This window comes from Pempheris klunzingeri, chromosome 6 (assembly GCF_042242105.1).
Source record: "Pempheris klunzingeri isolate RE-2024b chromosome 6, fPemKlu1.hap1, whole genome shotgun sequence".
In the NCBI taxonomy this organism is placed as follows: Eukaryota; Metazoa; Chordata; class Actinopteri; order Acropomatiformes; family Pempheridae; genus Pempheris; species Pempheris klunzingeri.
The window spans coordinates 15,739,817-15,754,580 of record NC_092017.1 but is presented as its reverse complement, the minus strand read 5'-3'; the positions used below and the strand labels follow the sequence as shown (position 1 = coordinate 15,754,580).

The window sequence follows — 14,764 nt, the reverse complement described above, 5'->3', positions numbered from 1 at the left end:
ACAATAGGTGTCATATGTCCACCTTTACCTCAGGCACTTCCAAGCTGAAATTTGTCAAGAGCTGTTCTGGATGACATGAAAATGAGGATTCCCACCAGATGACAGGTCTTGAAGATAACTCCTTGAATTGTTCCAGCGTGTTGTTACGGTTTAAAGGAAATACATTCTTTGGATCTTATCAAGTTGAAAGCACAGTAGTCACACTCCAAGTGAGAGGTCATGCTCCAGCTTGTCTGAACATCTAAACCTGCTGGTAAATTTGATGATAGAGCTGACTCATGCTGGAGCTCTGGTGTTGTCATTCAAAACTCCCCTTTTGCTCACTCAGTCTCCACCCAGCTCCGACTGTCAGTGCAGTTTAGAGAAACCTTTGGAGCACTGTTCTCTTTGTACACTCAACTCAGATTTTGAAAGAAAGGCTGAACATCCACACAGGAAACTTTATCAAACAATGAACCAGTACAAAGATTAGCTTTACTACAATATTTACGACAACACTTGACAAATAAATTACATCTAGCACATGATGTTACATAACACCAGTGTTTTCAGCTACACTCAAATGAAGAACACACTGCGCCCAGTCCTTTGGTCACTAAATGCATGTGCAGACCTTAAAAAGGCCCAGTAAACTTCTCAACAGTATACTGAAATGGATACTGTTATAACACCTTCTTGTTTCTGGCTCCAAGTCTTTGGCTTAAGCTCCGTTTTAATGTTCAAGAGAAAGAACTTATTTAGTGTTTCGTACCAGTCCTCACACAATCTTTTTCCTGGAACGATAAATCTACACCTTTTCCGCGATTTTGACTTGGATCATTTGAGCTCAAAGTCGATATCAGACGTGTGAAGTGCTGTTCCCGGCATCCTCCTCCTCCCTGAACTGTCTCATCTGGAGGTGGGACAGATGTCAGCTGATCAGGATGACGTCATCATTTTCAGAAACTCTGCAAAAACATGATCCAAAAAGAAGCATGAGGCATCCAGTATCTCATCAACACCATCATATAAAAACACACATTCTTCCTACTCTAGGTCATTTATAAAAAGGATAAGAACTGATGCGTCAGCAAATCGTGCTTGCTTATGCATTTGTCATTAGTATGGAATTTTTTTGATTAGTGAAACATTTCAAAACCGATGTGAAAGAAAATTGCAGATTGTTGCAGATTTGGTGAACCAGGCCCCTGCTTCACTAGGACTATGCGGGTGTGGTTTGATAAGGTTTACTGAAGTACGTGACATCACATTTTTCCCAACTAAGACTGGTGTCCATCTCCTGAGTCATTTGTTTTCAGACGTTACATTCAGGTTGCCTCTAAGGTCACAAGAGCTTCAATTCAGCAGCTGCTTGTTCAGTGAGGTTTCTCCAAACTCTTGCTGCATCATTAAATGTTGTTGTTGTTGAGATAGATAGTTGAGATATCCTCATAGTTCCTACAATTCAAACCAGCACAAGCATGCCTCTTTAATCTCTGAGCATCCACCTGCATGCAGGTATTGGTCCTGACTTAAAGGGACTACGAAGGGAGGCAGGAAGAGGTCTGGATTTCTGGTGACTGTGCATCCCTGTTCTGAGAATAAATCCACCAAACAAGCACTTTGAAAATGATAGCCGTGTCACCATGCGCCTCGAACGCTTTGTGTTTGCTCTCAAAAGAAACAGGTAATTATGTTCCTGTTGCATCAAATCTGTAAGCGATTGGACATTTTTGCTTCTCCTTTATGATGTGCCCTAAGCTGCTGTATCATACTGTGTAAGCACATAGAATTTCTGAATGGACAAGCAACAGACAGCTAGGACTTGAATGTGTCATAAATTCTGTCTGTCTGTAGAAACATTCAGTTTCATTTACATGGTCTTGAGCCATAAGACATTATCTCAACTCGACAGACTTGACTCTTGTTCTTCAACTTGCTTTGGAAACAGGATAAGTTACCGCACTCGCAGAAGATAACAGCAGGAAGAGGCTAAATGTATGCAGATGAAATTTCATCCAGTGAGACATTAATATGTTTGCTGAGAACACTGATCTAATTTTTGTGAGCACAATGAGACAAAGATACTTGAAAAAATTTAATTTGATCAGGTCAGAGGCTGCAAATGACTGCAATTACAGAATCTGTAACTTGACAAGAGTGCGCCTAATGACAAAAAGTCAGCCAACTCTGAAAGGCAGCTCATCTCCATAGAGAAGACGCATGTTCAGCCGTCAGTCTTACATTACGTTGCACATTATTACATACTGGCTCTGTAACTGAGACTAAAACTTCCTTAAACACAGAGCAGGCGAACCGGATGGCTCGGAGATAGAAAATGGCTGTGGGTCACGCAGGAAAGACTGCAGAGGCAGAGTGTTAATGTCTGGTAAAACAGTAATGAGGGAAGAGTGCTAAAAGCAAAAACTGATCAGAAAAAGCAACCAAAATTTTTCCATTTTTAATGTATTCAGTTCTTTTCCACTGAGTACACAATTATTTTTATAGTGTGTGCAAACATTTAAGGCCGTGGCTTGCAGAGAACACTATAGCAGCTGCTTTTCTAAGATAAACAGCATCTTTTATATCTTTTCTGTCATAAAATGGACTCGCACTTTTTGAGAGGAGGGATGGTGATTGCTACAGAGACCAAGCCTGGTATCTGTATTCAATTCATCCTGACTACAGACTTCCTTGATCCGAAACAGGGAAACTGAATAATATATTAAAAAGTTGCATAACATTTTAGGAATCTTTACGAATGCGGAACCAAAGGCCAAGGTAAGACAATACAGACTGGTGAAGTGCTGCTTTTGGTGTTTGGTAAATACAGACCGTTAAAAGGTCCCATATTCTGCTCATCAGCTGACGCTGGGAGCTGCTCCCCTTATGGCGTCATAAGGGGAGCAAATCTAAACAGAGTGTTTTCTCACACATTTACTGAAAGATTGTGTAGGAGAAAAAGAGGGAGGATGTCGGTCTGTAGGCACATCAGGGACACATATGTACGTTGAGGCATTAAAAAGTGCGTTGCTTTGCTTTAAAGACAAAGCAATGAAATCAGATGAATGATAATCTGATGAAACATCATCAGATTACAGAAGGAGGAAAGAAAAAGTGATGGGGAAAGACAGGATACAGTGTTAAGTCCTGCTATAAAACCAACCACCCACCCACACACAGATTAGCCATTGAACTACACTGTACACCACATTAAAGGCAACTGGAAAACCAACTGCTTAACTTTCACCCATCACGCTTGAATCTAATAACTCTTCCAACTAATCACTGTGTTTCAACAATACTCCTCTGGCTCAAGTCTTGACTGACTGTTGGCTGTGGCCTGTTTATTTGGGAAGCAACACAGCAAAGCGGGAGCGCAGGCTGGGGGGTGGAAGAGGGGGGTTCTCCTCAGTGTACAGCCTCAGTTTCTCTGTAATCAGCCCATCACTGGGTGTGTCTGCATAGTTCTCACCACTAATTTCATTGCTCTCAGACCACATTAGACCATGCCAAACCACAGCGTGGAGGAAACTCCGCTGCAGTCTGCTGCCTGCTGATGATAGAGATTGGCTCATAGAAAAGGAATGAGCACAAAATGGGGACATATAGAAAAATACAACGTCTTGCTGTAGCAACAAGGTGTAAGCAAAGCAGACTGTTTTCTATTCAGAAATATTACTGTGTGTGTAATGTTTCTTCGCTTGTTTGGAGTGATTTACCCAATTTGGGACTGAAATATTGATGCACGCTAATGCAATATTGTGTGATAATTACTTATGAAGCAGCTTAGATTTGCTCCTCTACACTGTTGACTAATCTCTAGCACAAAAAGAAATCAATCTATACTGCATCCACTTCTTAAAACACCTGATGCATTTCTCTACAGCTGCAACTATTAGGTAGAAGTGAATCAGAGCAATTTCTTGCATAATGTGATTTTATCAATCTCACTAAAGAATAGTCTACAAACAACCGGCGCACTGTAGTCTGAGAGGACAAAAGCATAAAGACAGAAATTACTGACCAGGTTGTCAGTTTGAATCCAAAATCAACTGAAGATACAAGCAGAAGAAAAGAGTTTTACACACACTGCCTTTCAGGAAGGTATTCAGATAAATAATGTTGCTCATGTTACAGTGATGAGAGGACATGTTTGTACAGTGCAGTCTCCCAGGTGTGAATGTGAGTGCATAAGGGTGCATGACTTAAGTCTAAATATTGATTATTATCATAATCAAACATGATCATACCGCCGGCAGCAGCAGAACGAAGGGTATTTGAGGTGTCTGTTGTTTGTCTGACTGCACTCCTCTGCAACAGAAAAGTCCTTCTGCTCTCTGAGGAACTTTTGCAAGTCCGTCAACGGGAATCCATCCTTTTGGTAGTTCTGTTGGTAAAAAACACAAAGAAATGCAAAAGGTAAAAGACAACAAATCATTATTTCACAGCGGTACCTTTTTTCACACTAGAATGATGAAGACCAACAATTGAACAAACAATTAAAAAGAAGTCCTCAGAGTACTTGAAACCCTCCTCACTAAAACCAAAGCAAAGCAAAAGAACCTTGATGGTCTCATAGGAGTCGGTGATGAGGGCGATGAAGAGCGACAGCACCATGTAGATGAACAGGGAGATGAAGGAGTAGAGGTAGGCTCGGCTGAAGAGCCACACCAAAATGTTTTTATCCTTCAGCTGGGCGAAGGTGGTGAACATGTCGTCGCCGTTCAGCAGGGAGAAAAGGCACTCCGCTACACGACTCAGGCCCTCAAACTAGAGACGTGGAAGAGGGGACATAAGACTGGACTTTAGGAAAGTTGTAAACACAGTTAACACAAGTGCAGTGAATCAAGAAAAAAAAAAAAAACAGACTTGGATTTATATAGGATAACAAAGCAGAATGTCTTCTTTTCCATTGAAAAAAAAATAAAATAAAATAACTCTTTGGTTTTACCAGCCAGCACCAAGTCACATTTACAAGCTGTGATGAGCGATTACAAGTAGCTGTAGCTTCATTTTAAGGGTCATAAGAAGCTCTGCTACAATAAATCAAATTTTCATTTATTCTATTATTCTTTCTATTATTATCCTATTATTTTCTATTTTTGTCATTTGGCCTGTAAAATGGTCGAAAATAGTAAAAATGAATCCCTTTAACAATTTAAAATTTCTTTTCTTTGAAACTTAGTAGCTCAAAAGAGGGAATGTTTGACATTTTTGCTTGAAAAAACAACTGATCAATTATCAAAATAGTTGCCGATTGACAAAAAATTATTATTTCTGATCGAGAACAAGCCAGAGAGGTTGGGACCAACAAGACAGAGAATGGAGCCAAATGATAAAAACTGGAAAGTGATTGATTTCCAATTAGTATACAAGTACTAATATTTGAGACATGAAAAGATATTAAGAAATGCGTTTGAGAAAACAACATGTACATCCAGATTTAAAACTATATTGTTCCTGTATGTTGTACATTTTTCCATAAACATCTTTTGAGTGTAATATAATTTCTGGTTTTAACAGCACTGGTGCAAAAATGGTGGTCCTTATTGAGGTAGGATTTCAGAGAAGAAGGACGTACAGCAGACCGACAGAAGCACGGTGGTTGATAAAGGTGGAATGATAAAGACAGAAAGGCAAACAAAGACAGCTGGCCAAAAGGGAGAAACTCGAACATTATGAAAGTTCCTCAGAATGTGATAGTATCTAAATACAACATCCCCCTGCCACGGTATGGATTCAGGGCACGGCACTTGAAGACGTGTGGGATGGCAAGTCGTACAACATCCTCTGTTTATTCCTTCAGTAAATACACAGAGGAGCCTGGAACAGCCAACAGCACACTACAGGGGACTCCCCCAGCCACTGCAATGTAAATATCATGATCTGTTGACTGGAGGGGTAGACGCACAGAGAACTGAAACCTATTTTACTGTTACTGTACTGTCCTGTGCAGATCAAATCACTTTCAAGATCGGAAATGCAATTAATGATACGAATGTTGCACATAACTTTTCTAGTGGGCTAAATATGCAGGTATAAAGTGCATTAAACAACTAATCGTGTGCCACAAGTGTCGATCAAGCTCTATGAAGCAAACTAACCTGACAAATGCCCTTCAAATCTCTTCAGTGCGAGATTATCAACAAATTTCCATTTGGCCTGGGGCGGCTGATCTCAGTCTATCTCACATCTGTCTCTCCAACAGTATGCGCACTGCCTTGTTTACACGCCTACTGCATGCTCGGACTTCCGTAAATAATTTATCTTAACAGCCATGGACAGCTAAACATGCACTTATTTTCCCTGATGACATTTGATGTCCAAGCTGTGGTCTTCTCTGTCCAAATGTCTCCTACTTGCAGCTCCAATATCAGTTGACTGTGTTTTCAAAGCAGGCAAAACTATTTTCTTACAGTCTTTATTTTTCACTTATGGTGTGTTTGATTAAAAAAAAAAAAAAAAAAGGGAGGTACACTGTTTTCCTCCATTTTTGTTAGTTAAAAAAATCTGATTGTTTTTTAGCCATATTGGGGTTTCGGATGCTGATCATTCAATCATGACATCCCCAAGTCCTGCAGGGGGACCTTCATTGAATGTTAACCACCTTTTATCTCCCCTTATCACTTCTACACTGTGCTCGCTTTAATAAAAAGGAGACCCCCAAAAATCCTTGAAAATGTGGTTGTTTCAAACAGAGACAAGACTGTGAGTGTGTATGTATATATGCTTTGTGTCTGTGCGTGTGAGAACTTGTGTCCCAGTTTTAAGATGTTCTAAATTTGGTCAAAGTGCCAGAAAGCTGCTCCCATTGAGGCTGGAGGTTTCATGGACAAAACATATACTGACACCTAGTGGTTATATATTTTAGGGTCTTCAAAAAACTAAAAAGCCAAGGACATGAAGTTCCCCTTGGACAAGGAAGGCGGAGAAATTTTCGCAATTTCCTCAATTTGCAGAACATAACGATGAAACAGCAATTCAAAAGCCAAATAACCTTGGGATAAAGTCTGATCAGTTGTTGTTTTCCTCCTACTGTAAGTCAGACAATTTTGTGAAAAACTTCCATTATCTATACCGCTTATCTTTATGGGTCACAGGGGGGCTGAAGCCAATCTCAGCTAACATTGGGCGAGAGGCGGGTGACACCCTGGACTGGTCGCCAGTCAACTGTAGCGTCTAATCACTGGTATTTTAAGCTTGTGTTCTTTATTCTTGTGAACTCAGCAGTTCTCAGGAATATTCAGATGCAACGTCAGTAAAAAAGAGCCTTGACAGTTCCTCTAATTAACAGCCAACGCAGAGATTCAGACCAGCCAACTGCCCCATCATAAACTCTTGTCTTATCTCTGACCCTCAGGCGTCCACATTGTCTGCCCTCCTCAAACCAGTTAGAGAGTTACCTTCTCATGGTACGGACCCAGTACGATCCATCCGCAGAAGGTGTAGCCAAGGTAGATCATGCCGGCACAGCAGCAGAAACGCAGGACTTTGGGGAAGGCTGCTTTCATGGTTAGAATCAACACCTAGACACACGGGTAGAATGGAGACATTAGGTAATTGCTACCAAATAACAATAGTTTGTTAATTATCTTTACTGCAACACACCTGACAGGCACCAGTAAGCCAAAGCTCTGGGTTTTATTGTCCTGAGTGCAAGTAGAGGCCTTGTACAATGAGAGAAAAAAGGTTCACAGACTCACGTTGTATTTCTGGAAGTATCCCAGGTACCTGATCACGCCGACCCACACCAATAATGTAGACGTTCCCAGGAAGATACTACACAGATCATAACTGGTCAGACTCTACAGGAGAGGAGGGGAAGGGAAAGCAAATTCACAAAGAGCACTGAGAAAGTAGTTTAAGTGGGCTCTCAGAAATCAGGCCGTAGTGAAGCCCTGTAGGATTAGCAAATATTAACTGTTAGTGAATGTGGCACTCTCCAGCTTTTGGCACACCAAGAAGAATAACACAGGGTCAGAAAGGTTACATTTTGTTGTTACTTAATTGAGTATGATTTTATTGTATCAGGTGGTAAACTGTGACATAATCTGCACTGATTGTTTTATTTCAGTTTAAAGTGCACCGTGCAGCTGTCTGCAAGAGGAACATCCTATCAATTGTTAACTAATGTGTGACATAATGTGACATTTTGCTCTTATGCTCTGTGACTTTAACACAATAACCACACTGTGTAAGTGTCTAAATTTAAAAAGGTGTAAAATGTATATTTCCACCTCTGCCAAGATGTCTTGGGGTAAACACTTTACATGGTGACTATAATAGGGACAGGCAGTCGACAGGTTAAAATAAACAGATCTTCACAGTGTCTATATTGAGTCTCTTTGGTCCAAAGTCCAAACACTGAAACACGACCAGAATTTTATTTCCCGGTGGCAACAGGACATAAATTCAAAGGTAATGCCACGCAGTTAGCTCTACAATAGTATGATGCTGATGGCTTAAAACTTTATTTTATTTTTTTGCCTGATCTGATGACAAACCCCTCCCGTGCCTGTTATATAACTTTATTGTTGCCTCTACCATACAGTGGCCCTCTCTCTAAGTTAAAAGGAGATGATAACTTCACCTTGGCTTGTATTTCCATCTTCAGTATGGATCCAATTATGGCCAAGAGGTCGCTGATAATGACGAGCACATACCAGCCATTCAGGAACTCACTCTGGTCATCCTCACACACTTTACGATTATAGCTCTCATGGAGGAATCTGGAGAATCTCTGCAAATACAAATGTAAATTCAGTCTGTTATAGAAAAAGATAAACCACATAAAGAACAGGAAATACATAAAAGGAGATTAGGGGGAAATTTACTCAATATAAGTTAATAAATAGGTTTTATTTTCCTCCTAAGCTCCTCAGGATGGGCTTGCAAAACCAATACTTTTTGCTACAAATGTTGAACAGAAACAGCAACATTTCTACACACAATTTGAGAGTGTAAATTTGTTTGCTCATTTTGGAAAATAGCTCTGAAACACATAGATAAGCAGTTGGGTTTGACGGTTGTGTCACCACGAACATGCTGACTGGGGGACCAAACAAAAGTTTAGAAATATGATTTTGCAGTGATATGTGTAGGGGTTGTCACAGCTGCCAAAAAGATCCTCAGATTATGGAAAAGCATGTCCTCTCCAGATCATAAAAAAATAGTATATGTCAGAAATCGTGTCATATGAACAAGTTAAGTAGCTTTAAGAGGCCATGGGGTCACTTTTTCACCAATAACATTGCTAGAACAGAGATGATCTGGTTGTGTTATAATGGCTGACTGTTTATATTGATTTTTCTCAATATCTTAACTTTCCATGGATCTTTAGATAGTTTGCTACCAAAGATGATAATAGCGCCTGACTGTGTATGGCTAAATGAATGAACACTTTAATGACAAAACACAGCACAGTATCGGATCAATTAATGACTAAATCTAAATTTTGGGTGATACCCTTATCCTACAGACTGTGTACACAAGCACAAGAATTTGTAGCATTTTGTATTTTAGATATTTTAATAATGGGAATTTGAAATTTGATCGTTTGTGCTTATTGTGACTTTTGGCTTAAGAAAAGGAGGGTAATAAAGAAACAAAAAGTTCTGAACAGTCAGAGAAGAAATGTCAACCAAAAACTAGAAACAGGAAAGGCTGACCAGAGAGAAAAATACAAAATTCCCTGTGTGATATCGTGCTGTGTGGGCAGAGACTGAACAGCTGACCTGCAGCAACCTGACAGCCAGTATGATGGAGCGGGTGCACAACACCGCTGACGTGAGGCAAACGAGAATAACGAAGCCGTCAAACACCAGAAGATAGTGCGTGTTCTTCTGAGCTGAAACAGAGAAAAAGTGTGTGTGTGTGTGAGAGAGAGTCTGTGCGTGAGGGTTTATCTTTTGCATAACTCCCTCACACCCATTACTGATAACTACAAGTTTACTGGAAAACGCCTCTCTAATCAACAGTGAGAGACATTTGCATTTTCAAGATGAATATTATTTAGGTTTTTTTTTGTTGTTTTTTTTTTTAAATACAGTAGATGTGGGATAGTGGGATAGTTATAGTTACAATATAAGTTCTGTCTGTACTCTAGAAAAGCCAAAATGCACGAACAGCAGATTTTTCCCATATTCTGTCTTGATTTCTTTCTTTTGTTAGTTTATTTTCTGTCTTGCTTTTGATTACTTATTTGTTTCTCCATTAGGTTAAACGACTACAACTTACCCGTCCCAGATATCTTCCAGTCTCGACATGCACTGCTCTTGGAGTCGAAGTCCATGAGTATTTTCACCTTCCCGCTGTGACACTGGTTGTCAAATGTTATCTTAAAAGGGGACATGAAGCATTCAATAAAGTTGAGATGATTTAATAGATGGATTTCCTCCCTAATTAACAATTATAGGACAAACATGACAAATGTAAAGATATAAAATGGGGCTTCTTTTTTTCTTTTCTGTTTCCTGGCAAGGGCGCTGCCATCTTGCAGTACAATAATCTGTGACACCATGGGGTTGGTTGGGTAGAGATACAATAAAAACACCAGTGGAGACAGTGAAAGATAAGGAGCCACAGGACAGAAGACAAAAGTGGACACAAAAGGATGAGACCAAAGGAAAGTATTATATAACTAGTTGTCTTATCATCAAGTCCTGTGATCTATATGCTCTTTTCAAATCTGTTGGTTAGTACAAAGTGTGATCGGTCACAAAGTGTCTTGACTCCACATCTCTCACTGATGGAAAGTGTCATGCATATATGTATGTATGTATGGATGGATGGATGGATGGTTACATACAGTTAATTTCCTAAATGGTAGAAAATATGGCTGAAACGTACCGTCACGTAGAAGGAGTAGCAGTCAGGTAACTCCCGTGAACGCACCGTCTGTAGGTTGATTCCTTTCAGCTGGAAGGTTATTTTTATGTCAACAAGCCTGAAAGCAAAATTTAGCATTTTAATGTACATTAGAACAAAAGAAAAGGATGTGTGTCAGCTGCAGTCATAACCAGTTCACTGACGGAATATTTATACCTGTAAAAGTCCAGATCAAAAAAAGATGAATTCTGCGTTTTCCACTGGTTTGCAGTCTTTGGGTCATGTGACATACAAACTGAGAGAGAAGAGAGGAACAGAGAGAGAACACAAACAGTCTTTTAAAACCTTTAAATTAAAGGTTTGTTTAAAGCACAAACAGGTTTGCAAACTAAAACTACAGAGGAGGGAAATCAGCAATTTTACTCGTCAGCTGATCATATAAAACGTGTCCGCTCACCCGTCTCCAGCCGGGCGTCTATGTCATAGGCCTCGTCTGAGGGCTCCACGCTGCCCCTCTTGTAGTGCTCTTTACAAATGATGAGAGGCAGCAGCTGGCCATCTTCATCCTCAGCGTAACTGATGGGACCCAGAGAGAGCCGGCCCAACTCGCTGTACTATAAATATGAAAAGCCTCAGATAAAACACACTGTCCCGGGGTGAGTTACACCATATTGGCGAGAAGCTGCAAACCGCCAAATAACACACACAAAGGCTGGTAAAATATTAAGTGACTGAAAAAGACGTTGCTGCCTGTTTCACAGGATTACCAGATATATGTGGAATAGTTTACACATTACATCACATTGAGCATGTTTACATGAAAATTAGCATCCCAGTTTTGGTCATATTTGGTATATGGCATCTACAGCACATGGAACATGAGGTTATTCATATCCACGTTTATATCATTATATCTGTGTCCAAGTGTCAGATCATTTGTCGTTTGGTATATCTTGATTCCTAATGGATAAGGGCTTATACATCTTTCTGAGGCCACGATATTATGTTTGCATGCACTACACTTAACCAGGATACCCCAAAAATCCAAACACAAGCAGGATACCAGTGTGCATGTAGGGACACTAAAAAAAAATAAAAATAAAAAAATAATAAATCAATGGCTATAATGTCATATGTTGTCAGTGGACAGTAAACCATCACACAAAAAACTCAAGTTGTCAACATGCAATCCTTCCCGTCTCCAACTATCCATCCCACACGGAAAGAACTACAACCAGTAGTATTAATTGTTTGTTGTGGTAAAAGCAAAAGCAGAGATACAGCAGTGAGGGGGCTGAACTTGCCTGATCCAGGACATAAAACAGACTGTCGTAGACGCCTTGCTGCGTGTAGACAGCAACACTGTAGTCGTCCTCATCCATTCCACTGTAGTCCTTCAGGAAAAGGTTTTTGAGGGCCATGGCGTTCTCCTCCTTATAGGACACCACCAACTGGTTGTTGAGGCCGAACAGGATGAGCTACGGAGGAAACAACAGGGGAAAAAAAACAACATTTATATTTCATGTTGATGCTTACAGTAATAGTCAAGGGTGAGGGTAACTAAGTACATCTATTCCCGTGTAGTTTTTCATGTTCGTGTATCTATTCTTATTTATTAAAGCCTAGGTAACATTTTCGGAAATATATTTGGAATAAATCTGTTTTTACATTAGAGCTGAAATCTTTATGGACCTAATTATCTAGCTTTTAGTTGCCCACTTCATTGTGTCATTTCCCAGTTTCTCAACTCACAACACTGATGTGGACAACAATGGATTTTAATTTTTTAAGTATCAGTGAGGTTGTTGTCCTGTTTAGCAGTTTTCCTGTGCAACATAATTTTGTGCTGGAATATAAGAAAAAAATACTACAAATTCCATTATTGTCATACAAGCAGCCAGCAGGAGGAAGAGCGAGGTCCAGATGTTTGGGTGGGGTTCACTTATTTCATCATCTTGAATTGGAAAAACAAATGCACTCAGATTATGTAGTCTCCCCATGTGACACTTGAACACCAGTTCATACGCATTTACTGCACCAGGCTACACGCCATGGACAGATAACTGTTCCAGGAAGCATTTTCTGGGTGGATCCTCTTCCCAGGTCCTTCCTTAGCAACCTTAAATTCACAGTACGTACTTGTGTGGTGATCGTGACGATTTTCAGAATCTGCACCCCAAGTTTCCAGGGTATGTGTCGTCGGGCCCGGTACTTCTCACACGGGCTCATGAAGTAATACTTCAGGTCATCTCTCAGGTTCTCCTCTTTGATAATATCTTGAGTTGTGACAGAGCTGAAGAAAAAAAAGATATTACAGATGTAATAAAAATGTGATATCATGCAGGAACTAGGTCATGAAATAAAATTTTGTTAAAGCCCTCACTTGAGTTCATTTAAGTAGCCTGTGAAGAGGCCAGAATATGGTACTCAGGATGAAAAAAAAACAGAAGTGAAAGCAGTTATTTCAAGATAATTTACTTGAGCAATGCCGTTTTTCATTGCGCCAGACTGGTGAGAGGAAGAACTCCATGTACTGAGGACACTGCCTGCATTCATGGTGCTACCTGGGTTTAAGTCCAAGGTTAGCTCAGTGAGTGCACTTTCAATATTTTCTCAACAGTAAGTCACCCACAGACTCTCCCTGGCAGAGTACAAAACTCCTCTTATTCTTTTTTTTTTTTTTACAAAAGTGTACCTGAAGGTAAATGGCACATTTTACAGTTATTTCCATCTGGATGCGGTGTGTTAAAAACCCTTCAGGGACTGTTAAGTGACTGCTGCTGCTGTTATTTTAATATAAAGCACCAATAAGTTCACTTTTGCAACAAAATCCGGCGTTTCTGTTTGCACGTTATATTTCAGAAACATACTTTTAACCATTTAACGCTTGAGCGCGTTTTTAAACGTCGAAATCATGCCTGTGAGTTAGTTTCCTTACGCCAGTCATTAAAAAGTAAACTTACCTAACTGAATTACTTCTGTCCAGATATCGAACCAATAATTCCATGATTGATTATCCACGTGGACACACACAGACACACTCTCCAGTTGGTTGAGTATGTGGTTATCAGGAGGCTGTCAGAAAGGCTTCAGCTGGGTTTTCTGTGTCATCACGCAGCTTCCAGTCAGCCAATCAGGAAATGAGTTTCAGGCGGCGCACAGGTTCCCAATCTGCGGCCCGGGGGCCACCAGAGGATCGACGTGGGTCCACGAAAATAAAACATTATGATTTTATCTCTGCTGCTCTTCAGTGATAGTTGTGCTTGCACGAGAGTGACTTTATCATCCACATTCCTACAGATCAACACAGATAATGTAGCCTGGTCTGTATTACTTAACTGTTTATTTATTTTAGGAATAACATTATGGAGTGGAAACACTTTTCATTTGTTGGCCTAAAAGTAGTCATTTAAATATATTGAGTGTGGACTCAGCCTGTGATATATCTACCAAGAGTTTGTTTTTAATTGTGGAATGTAAACTACCCCCCATGGTGACTAAAACTCCCAAATGCACCAAGGAAATGACATCAGTTTCCTCAAATGTTAAGTAATCCAGCCTCAGGACAATAACAGACAAAAACACACTCAGATAGAGTTTTCGCTAAAATCCGTTTGGGGCTACTTGATTAAAGTTTGGGGTGTTTTTACATCACACAAAAAAGGGAGTGTAATGTAATAAAGTTTTCAAGCTTACCAACCATCAGCTATGACACTAGGATGATGAAGCAGATGGAACAAAAAAAACATTACAAGAGCATGCACATTCAATTTCAGTTTTCATCCTGGTCATAGACGCTCCCTGTTGACCATCTTTGCCTTCGTGTGCACACACATGGCTGTGAAATGCCAAATAAACAGTGAAACTTGTCACCGACAGTCCCAATGGTACTTGGGTTTAATAGTTTTATTTTTGGAATGAGATATGATGATATTCTTTCTGTTATGGCTGTTTA

At 40.0% G+C, this 14,764-nt stretch overlaps 1 protein-coding gene across 2 annotated transcripts; it reads right to left on the bottom strand.

Annotated features, from left to right (window-relative positions):
- Nucleotides 1-454: 454 nt before the first annotated feature.
- mcoln2 (mucolipin TRP cation channel 2) lies at nt 455-13,871 on the bottom strand. Of its 2 annotated transcripts, XM_070832469.1 has the most exons (14): nt 13,773-13,871; nt 12,949-13,102; nt 12,114-12,287; nt 11,267-11,423; nt 11,026-11,104; nt 10,831-10,927; nt 10,219-10,318; nt 9,717-9,829; nt 8,573-8,722; nt 7,686-7,787; nt 7,386-7,508; nt 4,546-4,752; nt 4,233-4,369; nt 455-947 (listed from the first exon to the last, which is right to left on the bottom strand). In XM_070832469.1, the coding sequence occupies exons 1-14, from the start codon at nt 13,814-13,816 to the stop codon at nt 911-913; spliced, it is 1,674 nt and encodes a 557-aa protein (XP_070688570.1). In that variant the 5' UTR covers nt 13,817-13,871; the 3' UTR covers nt 455-910. The 2 variants fall into 2 exon arrangements, with proteins under 2 accessions (XP_070688570.1, XP_070688571.1); XM_070832470.1 differs by lacking the exon at nt 13,773-13,871 and having other exon boundaries at nt 11,267-11,414; nt 12,110-12,287; nt 12,949-13,084.
- Between the last annotated feature and the right edge of the window lie 893 nt (nt 13,872-14,764).